The sequence below is a fragment of the Centruroides vittatus genome, unplaced genomic scaffold, assembly GCF_030686945.1.
Source record: "Centruroides vittatus isolate TY-2023 unplaced genomic scaffold, ASM3068694v2 contig_914, whole genome shotgun sequence".
Classification (NCBI taxonomy): domain Eukaryota; kingdom Metazoa; phylum Arthropoda; class Arachnida; order Scorpiones; family Buthidae; genus Centruroides; species Centruroides vittatus.
This window is the reverse complement of record NW_027122603.1, coordinates 720,665-735,241: the sequence shown is the minus strand read 5'-3', so window position 1 is coordinate 735,241 and position 14,577 is coordinate 720,665. Positions and strand designations below refer to the sequence as shown.

The 14,577-nt window shown below is 29.2% G+C and overlaps 2 protein-coding genes across 4 annotated transcripts in view; one reads left to right on the top strand and one right to left on the bottom strand.

Moving 5' to 3' along the window:
• The window catches only part of LOC136984355 (transcription factor Sp9-like), a 44,556-nt gene extending 40,013 nt beyond the window's left edge, over positions 1–4,543 (bottom strand). For 2 of the 3 annotated variants that reach the window (XM_067281310.1, XM_067281306.1), the window contains exons 1-2: positions 4,377–4,543; positions 4,233–4,302 (exon numbers count right to left, since the gene is read on the bottom strand). Coding sequence is in view for 1 of the 3 variants with exons in the window: in XM_067281306.1 (XP_067137407.1) it covers positions 4,233–4,238 (6 nt within the window). In the remaining 2 variants the exon portion in view is untranslated. Of the gene's footprint in view, positions 1–4,232 lie in introns of all 3 variants that reach the window. The other variant, XM_067281308.1, reaches the window with a different exon arrangement.
• A 2,050-nt stretch (positions 4,544–6,593) lies between these two features.
• LOC136984356 (obg-like ATPase 1) overlaps positions 6,594–14,577 on the top strand; it is an 82,395-nt gene continuing 74,411 nt past the window's right edge. Inside the window, exon 1 of the mRNA XM_067281314.1 lies at positions 6,594–6,655. The gene's annotated coding sequence lies outside the window, so the exon portion shown is untranslated. The remainder of the gene's footprint in view (positions 6,656–14,577) is intronic.

The window sequence follows — 14,577 nt, the reverse complement described above, 5'->3', positions numbered from 1 at the left end:
AGCGTATGAAATATAACTTTTATAGTTATAAGTCTATGCAGATATAAGCAAAGACTTTTATAAACTCCACGAAAAGTAAGTTAATTTGCGAACTTGAGTATGGTTGATGGTATCTGTTTAAAATAAATTATAGATAAGCCTATTTAACGCTCTTAAATTTTCATAATAATGATAGAAAACTTATTTTAATTATATCTAATTTATTTCCACGATGCATAACAAACATTATTATAATTACAACCATGAAATGTTACGGACTTCGCACAATACTGAGAATTTAAATCTTAATAAACAAATAGAACTATTACATTAACATCTCATAAGACTATATATTTTAGAATATTTACTCATAATAATGGTTTATTGAACAGATAATAATGCTCATAAAATTTATTCTATAAGAATCACTATTATTAAACATTTTATTGTCAATAAAACATGATTAATATCCAATTTTAAACAAGTGTAGCGTTAAATGGGTAGAAAACATAAATATTTATGTTAAAGCATCAATGACACTACTAACACAGATTTCAGACCTTCTAATCTCAGAGATTATCAAAAACACAAGTTATAACGAGCAGGCCTACACTGATCCGATGTTATCTTTAGGCCCTGTACTCCCCCGGCACGGGTGTCATGGACCAGACAAGCAAAGTGGTGACAGCTGCTGAAAATAGAGTTCCACCCCTCATAACACGCTTAGATCTGCACTTCTAATAAATAAAAAACCTTGTTTCATAAACCCTCTATTTGTTATAATAACTGTAGCAGATGTTTTCTTGGATTCTGGCATAATTTGGGAGGAGTAAGACCAAATTCAAGTTTTGCAATTTAAAGCGAAACATTGTATCCAAATATTATTTTGGATTATCAAATTCTTTAAAACATTTTCTAAATATTTTCAAATTTTCTTTTCTAATGAAACTCAAAAGCTTATTTCATAGGCTTAATTATTGATAGATAAATCCTATAAAATGTTAGATGCGGCCCATATTAATTGAATTTAGTTCCGTAACTTGTTTATATTTACATTAACCATTTACAAAAATTTAAAAGTACAGTATAAATTGTATTCCCGATGGAAGAAACTTTCTACCTGGGATATCTGTGAATGTGACCATGATCTAAATGCTTCGATATTCATTTGTGCTAAAAATCTGCGTTTAATAAATCTACAAATGAAATAATATTAAATGCCTGTGTAAGACATTTCAATGCGCTATTAAAAGAAAGTAATTTAAATAATATTTGAAATACTCAAAACAATTATTGTTTGATATTTCATGTTTTCGAGCCGATTTATATGTAGGTTTTAATATGAACTTTATAAAGATGTTTTATAAATAATATGCATCATTTGAAATAGTTTACATTCATTTTCGTATCAGATTGTATATTTTTGTATTAAAAATTAGTCTTAATAATTGATAGGTCTAAATTAAGTTCATCAATATTAAATTTTAGTAGTCGGGATATAGATTATTATTTATTATTTTAGCTATAAATAACATTTAAACAAATAATACACACAGTTTTTTTTTTAAATCACAAATATTATACAAACAATAGAATGTAACAGAAGTTACGGATAAAATAAGCTTCAAAGATGTTCAATAAATAATCTATTTTCAACTCTTTATTATAGATTTACTAAATGCATAAATGAAATTAAATATTCGAATAATAATCCTAATTATTCTGAATGAAGTTTGATTGTTTTAAAACCATACCTTCCAGGCACTTAATACCCATTAAAAATCCCTTAGAATCCATTTGATATAGAGAATTGCTAGACGTTAATAGGTATTAACAGGTAACAAAAGGCTCGCTGGAAGAATATTTTGAAAATAAAATTTCCATACTTCAATTACTCCTCCCAAAACGTAAAAAGTAATGAATTAGGATAGGAAAAGATAAGCCTACAGGCAAACGCTCATGCCACTTTCAGATTTAGACTGACAGCACTGAATATTAGTATAGTGTTACGGGGTTAAAGAGTACATAATCAAATCAATAACGCTGCAGGCTGTCACGGTATAAAGTCCGTGATTAGAATAATATTATACAATTAAAAATATAGTTTAAAGATCGTTATTGACCAATAATGATATCCAAAAAGAACAAAAAGGGGAAAGAAAGAAATGAAATGGAGGAGAAAAAAGCTAGCAATTCCTCTTTCGCATCGGAGAACTTGTGGTTTAAACTGAACAAAATAACTCTTTTGGTGGTTTTCTTAAATCACCAAAAATCAATGAAATCCAAACGATTAATTGTTACATTTACTCTCAAATTTGCTGATAATTTTTACATTTTAAAATAATTTAATTAAATGCTGTGTGATGAAGCCATATTTCAGATTATTAAAAATATTCAGTTTTAAATGTTGCAATTTATCCTACTACTAAAATTATTTTTAATTTGCAAGTAAACCCATATAGTTTGTTGAAAATAAAAATATTTTTATGCCAGAATATATTCCTGGCATTATTTAATAACCTAAATCCAGTGGGATCAGTTTTTAGTTAAAAGAGATTATGTTGATGCAAAGCAACCGATACATAAGGCTGTCAAGATGGCGTAAAGAATAGAAAGAATGAAGAAGACGACCAGAATTTTAAGCAGGAATCATTCAAGATGGGATGTCACCTGTTACTTTTTAATTCATTTATCACACAAAAATCTTTCCAAACGCACACTATCCGTCATTATGTGTTACGCTTTTTTTTTTAATATGTTAAATTATGGCGAATATTAGTTATGTAGGAATACACTGCAATGATATGACGACACAAAAAGTAATAAACACCTGAATGAAATTCTTTTTGCATTCCAACAAATATCTTGTATAATTTTATTTTTTCGGTTATTCGAAACTACGCTATTTTATTTTCATTTTTTTATCTTTAAGTAAATCGGAATTGTATAATCTTTCTAGGCGATAACAATTCCTATTATATCAGTCGTTGAGATTATATCATAAGACTAGTTTATATCAATTTTAAAACACGCAAACACATGAAGATCGAATTTAAATTTACATTATTAAAACTATCTCCATTATCAAATTTTATGATTATTTTTACATGTTTTCCATTAATTATCTTTTATACTTTTCATTCATGTAACTTGTATAATTTCCGTATTTGTTTTAGAATATAGTCTAATTATTTAGGCTAGGGCCTACTTATTTTTTAGTTTTCATCTAATATTCCTTTCTGAAACTTTGTATTTTTTGAATTCTAAGTCTTGTGCATTCATTTTCTATTAAAATTTGGATGTAGGATTTAATTCAATATACAAACTTTAAGGCTCAAATCAGTTCAAATCATCTCGTGTTAATAATTGCATTATTAACTGATTTGGCCCTTAAAGATAATTATTACTCGTGAATCAAATACATCTCGGGATGAAAAAGTTGCCAAATTTCTTGATTCTATGATCCAATGATTTAAACTGTGTGTAAATTTTATAAAAAGGAATAGGCCTAGCTAGTTTAGGCGTGCTCAATATCGCGATTTCATTCAAACTATTACGGCATATAAATTCGTGTATAAATACTTAAGATATTTGATTTTTTGTTTGATCATTTACAACGCATTTTATTTAGTATAAGGCCTAAACAATTGTAAAGAATATACAGTAATTAGACCCTATTTCAAAATTCTAAATTTCTCTCGAGATTGTTCTGTATTTCAGGAGATGTAGCGACTTAAAAATGTGAAGAATTTTGTATTTACAGTATAAGAATAAATAATAGCAAGGAAATCCATGATGTGAAGATAAGAAATTCCTACTTCAAAATATTTTTATGTATAGGCCTAATTCTTATAGATAACAGTCAGAATTCGTCTCACGTTCAACATTCAAATTAACAAGATAGAAGGTGATGATTTATGTAGGAAACACGCAACCAAGATTTACAGCCTTTTCTTTTTTCGCGAATTTAATGGGCAGATACATAAAATTTAACACCATTAATTAAAATGAAAAAGTGTAAGCTAAACTAAAACTGATATTTCAGTATGAAGCTTAACTACATTTTTATACTAATAGCACATATAATCTTTTTTGGAATGTAATAAACCATCAGACGGACTTGAGAATTTAAGAAACTATACATATAACATTTAAATGAATTGAAAATTTTCAAAAGTTCAGATTTTGAAAACGATTAATGACGTCAAGGAATATTTAAAAGCGGGCAGCCAATCAAAATTATCTATACATACCTGCATATCGATTATTATCTTGAACGCTCCAGAAGACAATTTAAAACACAAGTTTTCGAAAATATACCCCCTAAAATTTTTAATAAAATTTTGGGAATTATTAAATATATTTAAATGGATATTATAGTTAAAGCGATTCCATACACATCCGACAACTTCCGTTCTCACAACGATGCCAACAGTTCATCTGCTATTGATGTAACAATTGAATAGGGCCCGAGGCAAGAACACCTAGCGAAATCAGAGCTAGACATGGCGAATAGCGGACCCGGGCTCCACCTCTACGGGAAGGGCGTTTGGTGTGTGCCGCCCAACCGTCGCTTGGTAAGACACCGAAATTACATGTGTCTCTGAAACCATCAGAGGTCGCTCTCAACCAGCTCCTCCAATTCTTTCCCTCTGCTTTGCTTCTGCTTTACTACTCACTTCCGTTAAACAATTTACCTTTTTTTCGCTTTGTTTTTCTCTTTCAACTTCTCCTGCCTCGTTTATTTATATACTTTTAACTTTTTTTTTTTTCCTAGTTTAATAAACGATATTTAACATCTCCATGAAAATATTTCATTCGTTACGGCGATAACTATATACAATTTTTTAGTATTTTGCAAATTTCCGAAATCTTTATTACAATTCTGTATTATAAATATTTTCTAAAATGAATTCTACAGTATTTATTTTAACGATTTTATTTTTATAGCTTAAACTTTCTGTTATATATACATTTTTCAGTTTTTCCGTATATATTTTCTTTTGTATTTTTCTGCTCTCTTAATGCTTTTCTTCAGTTTTTGAGAATCGTTGAGATATTTTTAAATTCGTAAAAATTTCGGTCGGAATTTTTTAATAATAGCTTTTTCATATTTTTCCTTTAAAAAATTTTCTTATGTCGTTCCGCTAGAATTTATTATATCAATACTTTCTTTGTATTTCTATAGGAATTCTATATATTACGTTTCTTAACATTATAATTTTATCAATATAATAAAAGTTCCTTTACATTTTTCAACACGTTTTTATAAATATAAAAAGAATCTATCCAATTGATGGTTTGAAAAATTTTAAGAAAAGTAAAGACATTTTTTCCGGTTTTTTAACAGTAAAGAAATTTCAAAATTTATAAAAGTGAAACATAAATTATAAATCAGATCTTTAGAATTGTTTATTAATATTTATTTAAAAATATTAAAAATCAATTTTATGTTATCGTATTTTTAAAACATTTATTTATTTTATATATATTATATTATATTATTAATTTTCAGTTCAATATAATATATTATTAATACACATTTTTATATTGATATAAAAATGTGTATTAATAATATAATACACATATAATCAATTTTTACGTTCATATATAAACAAATTTAAAACATTCTAGCGATCTTGTATGTTATAATAAATAAAATTACAATATATAATAAAATTTGTTTTTATTTTATTTTATTGAAATTAATTAATATAGATAGTTTTCCAAAGTAAATAATTTTGTTACATAAATTAGTTAACTTGTATAATCTTTTATAGTTTGCTTAGAAATTAATAATCTATAAGAATGCTTTTCATTATTTCTTTGGATATTCTAACAACAATGAACTTTATTGTGTAGTACTGTACAGTACAAAATGTACAGTACATACAGTACAGTACTATTTAAAGCCTATTCCAACATACTTCTGAATATGCTTTTTGTTTATATAGTCTTCCTCATGTATAGCAATATTAGTTTAAAAACGAATATAAACAAATAGCAATAAAAATATAATGTCACGAATGGAAAAATAATATAATATTATAAAAATAATATTAAAAAATTTTTGCGTTATATACCGTTGCTTATTGAATGACGTTTAATTTATTTTTTAATTGAGTAATACATTAAAATTCAAATATTTAATAAAATAGGTTTTATAAAGGCACATGTTGCTTTTATTAAATCTCGAGACTAATTGGGATCAGAAGCCAAATTTGTAATTTGTAAATCAAATTTGTAATTTAATAATTGTGAAAATTGAATAAATATATAAACTGAGAATATTAGCTTTCTTATTTTTTTTTAAATCTATTCTTTTAATAATTTAAATCTTATTAGTATTTCTCGTTTATTTCGTTCGACAGAATAAATCTTCAGAAGTCATAAATTAAGTTTACAAAAGAAAATAATAAGAAAGTTTATGGTAGTAGCGATAGCAAATAATGACTTTAGATTTGAGGAATTAATAATAGATTATACTATTTCAATCACTTACATAATCGGACATTATAATAACTATATAATTATTATAATAATGATCTGAAGCCTGTAGTTTTATTAAAAATTATTTTATTTAATTCCGTTTAATTTCTATCCGTATGTTGTAGTTTCCACATTTTACGAAAACCTGGAAGTCGCCATATTGAATTGATAACCACGTTTTCGTTTGGTATGTCATGTAGTTTATTTTAAAATGCTATCAATAATAGTTAAAATTATATTAAATACCAATAAAATTGCTCTATATATCTAAACATAAACAATATCAGCTTAAAATGACTGAATAATTTTCATAAATTATTTGTCAAGTATATATATTTTTATATTAAGCCTAATAATGTAGTTACAAATTGATTATACAGTTTAAATACTTTATATAATTAAATTATAAGCATTTCTCTTTAAAAATTTTCATTGTGTTTCTTAAGGATTATAGAATTATCCATACATGAGCTATATATATACATTATTATTTTGAATATTCAGATCATATGTGAGTAATTATCAGAATGCTTAATATGAGCTTGAGGAATATTTTAATTGGATAACTACTATAGGCAGAAAGGTGTCTAATTGTTTAGAAATATCATAATGATTAACAATTGGATGCTTTTCTGTTTATAGCAGTTATTCAATTAATTAGCAATTTAAAATCACTCAAATTGTTGAGTTAATGTTGTTAGTAATAAATGTTCTAGGATATGGTCTTTAAAAATATTTATTTTATTGTTGATTACCCAAATTATCATTTTTATCAGACTATAACATTGTGTAATGTCATTACCTGGTCAGACAGTTACATTTTATGATTCGCTACTGCCAAAACATCAGCAAATGCTTACTAGCAATGTCATTAGTAAAGTTATCAACAATATAGTCAGGAAAACTAATCTGAACAGTAACTAACTAATTAGGCACTTTTATTATTAATTCTGATTAAATTATCTGTCATCTAGAAGTATCCAGTGTGCAGTTGTGTTTATGTACTGTACTTTACAGAAATTACAATAAAATTGAAAGAAATAACTATTCAATTATATAATAATAATAAATAAGTTAAATCAACTGTTATATCAATAATAATGATACTGATATTGTTGCTATGGGCATTTTTCAGATATTATGTATTAAATTTACAGGTAAGTTAAATATAAACAAAAACAAAACAAGAAAGAAATGAACATAACAAAAATCAAAGTACATACAGATTTTAAAATTAACATTTATCACACCACATTAATAAAAAGGTACATAAAATTTCTACAAAAAATTATAAATGCTGATGACCTAACTACAAAATTATTGAATGTGTTATATCAAAAATCAAAGATTACAGATTTAAAACGAAATTGGATAGTACGTCTCTCGAAGATATTTAACACATACGGTTTTTCTATGAGTCTATTTATGGATCAGTCATACATCAGTGAACAGCAAAATAAACTATTAATACAAAGAGTAATGGAAAACTCCATTGTCCAAGATATCGACGATATACAGAAACGAAACAATATGAGCTGGTATAAAATAATTTTAAATTACCCATCAAATAATAACTATATGTTGACGGATCTCTCATTTAATGTTAAAAAGTTTTTTATACAGCTAAGACTAAATAAAAACTGGATAAATTTAAACAATGAATTCATTGACTACTCTCATACCAAATGCCCAAGCTGTAGTAAGACATTATCTAAATTTCATATCCTCTGTGAAAACTGCAGCGAAAATTGTAATATTCAACAATCAGATATTGGTCGATTAATCATTTGTTTTAATGAAACGGATATGTATAAGTTCCTTGATACAGCAAACATCAATACTATCTTTAAATTATATAATTATACAAAGCAACGTATGAACAAACAATGCAGTGTTAATTATTAATTAATGTACTACATATTAGACAACTAACGTTCATTATATATATAGAAAAAGTTCTAATGATAGAGGACATATATCTTGTATATGTTAATCACGTTCTTGTAACAGGCGAAAGCCTTATATGATAAATAAACTTTGAATTGAATTGAAAAAAAAAAAAAAAAAAAAATTGAATTGAAAAAAATTAACATTTATCAGATATTTATCTTTTGCCATGTTATATGTGTATCTAAGATAAAATATTAGGAAGTGTTTCATAAATAAAATTTTTATATTTTTTATGTTCTTCATACAGATACAAAGAGACAGTGTCATAATAACTTAAATTGCAAATTACTTGCACAGAATGAGTGATTACGGTTTCTAATCTATATAGAATATATTCTGGTGCAGTTTCTTATATGAAAATTTCATATATGATTTTGGAATTTGCACAGACCCTATATAGATGCTTTATAATGCTTTTATTGATATAGAAAATTATTGATAAAATACCAGTAAATAAATGCTACAGTAGTAATCAAATTATTGACATGTAGCTACCAACAATTTGTTGTCTAGGATGATTTTTAGATATGACTGTAATATAACATTCACAAATAATAACTAACATTTAAAATATATTTATATGAAATCATATATTGGTGAAAAAATAATTAAATTCAAAAGAAAAAAAGATGTTTTTTTTTAAACTTACATTATTAATGATTTATGAAAAATATTGTAAATATTCTTATGAAAAATTCTTATGATGATGATAAAATATGGTGTATTTTAGTGTTACTATTATGCGGCTTCGCTCGTGCGGATTTTGCAAGTAAACCCTATTTACATTCAATATTTCAACAACCATAGTACTCGTTATTTAACACCTACTTCTGAGAATGATGAGAATTGCTGAGAATCAAATGAACTGTTTTTAATTTGACTTTTTGCTACAAGTACTCGCTTCGGGTACTTGCAGTTAAAACTATACTGTATTTGACTTCTAGCTGCAAGTACCTGCTTCGAACCAATATCGAACCAATATGCAAAAAGAAATTCAAATTTAAAACGGTTCGAACATTTGGTTAAAAAATCGAAATATATAAAAAATATTTATAACAATGTCTGAAAAGTTATCAATTTAATACCCCTAAGTACTCAATTAAGACTAAACGTAATTAAAAACAAAAAATTGCATCTAAAATAGTACACTAGAAGCTGTTCTTCAGGTTAATGCTCTCCCCTCTTCCCCATGGGAGGAATTTCGAAAAATCCCTCCTTAGTGTGTGTTTTCATCATGTACCCCAGTGGCATGCCGTGACATTTGATGATAGGGAAGCTGTGTTTCTGTAAAAAGCTGACTTCCGGGGCAATCAGTTAATTGCGCATCAGTAATGATCTAGGGTCCATTCGTACGTGCGTGGTGGCGGAAGAGACGTATCTGACAAAAACCGACAAAAAAGAAACATAAAATCAACATATACTATGTACAAAATAGTTTGCTTTAGGACAATCCCTTGCATCCCCCTCGCTACGCCACTGCCCCGTGACAGTGGCGTTGACAAGTCTGTAAGGCACGGGGAGACTTCCTCTGTTGGCGTTGGAGACACAGTCTAAGTCCGAAGTGGCACAGATTACAGGTTGGCACAATAGATGAGAAACTACTTTTTTTGCGCGTCGACACACGGCGTTTTGGTTATTCGGAACGTTAACTGAGTGCGAGGTGTCCTCGATTGTCGGAGATTATATCAATCTCTGTTCTTTCTTTCATCCGTTTTGATTGGTCGTTCTCCCTCAATCACGTTACCCGAGTGATTGGTCCCTGCTTACTAAGCGTAACGAGACTAACCTGGCACGCGAGAAAAGTCAAAATCGAAAACGAATTCCACTGATCATAGGACAACTTCCTTCCGTGATTTATAGTTTCTGCCTGGCAGTTTGATATAAACAATGGGTCCGACTACAAACGACTTTTACCTATGTTTTTTTAAACTAATAAATTTTTCTCTAAATTAACCGTTTTTTCGCGTCTGTCGTGACGGGTCAGACCTGTCTGGTACATCACATTTCCATAAAGGTTTTAAACAAATACTGAAAATGACAAAAATAAACAATTTATTTATTTTCGTTCTAAAATACAATTAATACATATATAATACAAATTGATATGATACAAACGATAATAGAAAAACTTGTTTTTTTAATTTTTTACAAACTCGGTGATTTTTTTCTGCAAAGTCGTTAATTACTTTATCATAAAAGTCGCTGGTCGTCGACTCCATCGACGTTTTTAAAAGCTCTTTTTCTATCGGAAGCAATGCTTGCGACCACAATTTTAGCTCCCACCCAGTGTCTGGCCAATGTATGAATTTGCATCGTGGTCGAAAAACTGCACTCAGCAGATCCACCGGTAGATGGTACCGTAAATATTAATGATATTAAATCATATAATTCTTTTAGTACGTCTTTGTTCGGATTGTCATTAATTATAATACTTTTTATGTCTAAGAGTTACTTGTCAATATAGTTCGGACATGAATATAAATATTGTGATTCGCTACGTAATTTAGATAAATCAAAAAATTTCCCATAAAATTTACTTAATTTAAAGAATTAAAACACGCTTGGAAAAGTTGTTTTTTGTAATATTAAAATCATTAACATCTAAAAGGAATAAAATTTCAAAAGATTTTATGTCTGAAAATCTGTCAATATAATTACAGTATAATTAAAAGAAAATTATAATTAAATATAACTTTGCAAAGAAACTTACATAAAAATAACATTGAATACTCTTTACTTTTTAAATCTTAAACAATTCACTTAGTCAGATAGCTCCCTATCCAGTGGCTAAAGGGATAGAATCGTTGGAAGCGTTACACGTGTGTAGCTTCCACCAGCTAAACCGGGTGAGGTTGGTGCTCTGTAAAGCGCATGCGCCAATGCCCTCTGGCTGCTTTACACCATTCAGTTATTCTCGCCATAGAAGCTGTCTTGTAAGCGCTTCCATTCCGCCACTGATATTCAAATATACAATAGCAATATAGCAATCTTATCGTTTTTTTCACATGTAGTATAGAAATTTGTAATAAGGTACATAATGCGGTTATAATAAAATATTGATTTTAATTAATTCAAAGTACGTTAAAATATGAAAATTTATATTTTAGAAAATACAAGGGAAGCGGCACTTCCACTGCTTCCAATGACGGCATGCCACTGATGTACCCTAACTGTGTACCAAATTTCACCTCTAGGATCTGGAGCTTTCTAGAAAAAACTGGAACATTCTCATTGAAGCGTCACACATTTTCAAAGTCAACCACTTTCAACCCCCATATCTCCCACACTCCTATAACTATCGAGACGCAACCACCATAGTACACAATGGGAGACTTAGGGCTACTACCACACATAAATACCATTCATGTGCAATGTGTAGTTTTGACTGCAGAGTGAAATATGGGCACAAACATGTCCATTTATATATATATATATATATATTACAAGTGAACATACATATATACATACATAGTGTATATACATAATAAAAGTGAACATACTGTATCTCATAAAGAATTGTAGCAAGTCTGAATGATAGATAGTTATTTGTTCACTTTATTTTCAAAATTCAGATTAATTAATTTTCATCTTAAATTCATAGTTTTTATTTAATTGATATTGATAGTATGTTTAAATGATTGTTTAAAACTTTAAACAATGTATATATATATATATTTGTGTTGTATCTATTGTGTGTGTATGTATATACTGGTATATACATACAATCAAATTTCAATTTAGTGCCATTTGTTTACCTCTGAAATTGACATTAAATTACAGTAGAGCGTCGTTTATCTGAATCAATTGGGGACTGGGGTTGTTTAGATAACTGATTTTTTTGGATAACCGATTATGTACGAAAAAATATATTAACCTATCCGATGTTCAAATTTTTCTCTGTTGTGTGTCGCTTCGTGTTGAATTTTCGTTGATTTTAAGCCTAACGAAAATTTTTATAATAATAATCAAGGCTATTGTATCGTTAAAAATTATTTCTTTATTTTGTACAAACAAAATAAATATATTGAAAAATATAAAAACAAAAAAATTATATTTTGGAAGTTAATCTAGTATCAAAAACGTTCGATTCAGCACGACACAGTCTGAGTGGAAAGCTTTCAGATAACCGACATTTCAGATAACCGGTTTTCGGATAAACGACGCTCTACTGTAAATGTGGTATTAAACTGAAATACCTCAAACAATAATAATTATTAAAAACTTGGCTGACAGTATTTATATTTTTCATAAAAATTAAAAAATATCATAAATCTACATAATGATTTGTCTTCATTTCTTTCTTTCTGTCATTAACACACCACCACTGTTTTTGGATTGTTGCTGGTGTTTTAACGATGAAAAGAGGAAAACGAAGACAAAATCTTTTTGTATATTCATGATATATATTTTTATATATTTTTGAAAAATGTAAATACCATTGGCCAAGTTTTTAATTTCTACTTAAATGTGTTATTAATATAACACATTTAACTACTGTAATTTGCTATACTTGGATATTAAGTACAGCAAGTTTTATGGGTATACCGTATTTTACGGACTATAAGACGCTACGGACTATAAGACGTACCTTAATTTTTAAGCAATTTAAAAAAAAAAAATACCTTTAAGACGCTACAAACTATAAGACGCACTTGAATTTTGGAGGCAATTTTTCGAAGAAAAAAGTGTGTTTTATAGTCCATAAAATACGGTATTGCAAGGACACCTGTGTCCTTGCAATATTTTTTAAAGCATAACTCTAAGTCAAAATTAAACCTTTATTAGCCTGGTGTTAGGTAGGTCCACGTGCACTTCCAGGTCTATGGCATAAGTGGATAGGGCAGTGGTGTGCCTGCCTTTTGTTGTCAGTATCGTACTTGTGTTCTTGCCTTTTTTTGAACGGAATGTTTGGTGAAACCAATGTACAGTACACCAGATCCCACTGGAATCTGTCGTCCCTTACCAGAACACTGTACAGTACATACCAGGGGCTGTAAGATTGTCAGGTTTGTCCTTTGCATTTCTTAATAATTTGTATATTGCTTGGTGCCTTTTGTAAGCCAGCTTAGTACCTATTCTGCCAATTATTTTCCTATATAATGGATGTAAGTGTTAGTTGTATTCTATTACGGTGTGTCTAGAGTTAGGGTCATGATTCAAAGTTCTGTTGGTAGTCCTTTGGGTAGTAGGGGTGCTATACATGGCCTGTTGGTTGGAGAAGGTGCATGCTAAACCAGAAATTAGGTCTTTCTGTATCTGTGCATTATCGCAATGTCCTCAAGATGTTTTAGCTCCCTTACTGTGTCATTCCACTCAGAATGGTGCGTAAATGCTCGTCTGGTTAACACAGGAAAGGTTGCAATTTTATATGAGTAAGGATCGACCGAGTTTGCTGGTATGAACAATGGCAAGAATCAGGGTTTGTAATATACACTGGATTTTACCTGGTCCCTGTTGAGATGAATGCTGATGTCTAAGAAATGTGTACTGGTGTAGATAACTGATCAAGTTTAAGGGTTATCATTCATCAGTTTAAAAAGTCGTTAACATTTGACTCATTTTTCCAGAGGACAAACATGTCATCAATGTATCTCCTATATATAACCATGTTGGATATGAATTTGGGTATGACCTTTCCCTCCAACTGATGCAGTACCAATTCACACAAGTCATCTGACAGGACTGCCCATGGCTACTCCTCATTTTTGTAAATAAGTTCTGTTGAATTGGAATACTGAGTTGTAACACGTGAGGTGTGCGAGCTCCAAGACCTGTTAATGCTGTGTTGGCATGCCACATCTGCTCAGTAAGAGATCTCTAAGGGCACAGAAGCGCAGTTGCAGCTTTATTGAGGGGTATTATGACATGAAGTCAAACACTGTGACGTGTGCCCCATTTGTTAACTGTGCCTGCCACAATAGATGTATCAGCTTGGTAGAGTTCTTGACAGGTAAAGCATAACCCCTCAATTGTTCTGATGCGATGCTGTGTACTGCATTTCCCAGGAGCTTTGTTGGAGACCTAGCCTTATCAAGAATGGGTCTAAGAGAAGGTGTAGGCTTGTGCGTTTTCGCAAAGGCAAACAACCTAGGTATGTCTGGTGAGGCAACCACTGCCCTGGGGTGTACTCGTAAACCATGCGACCCAAGCCTATGACTT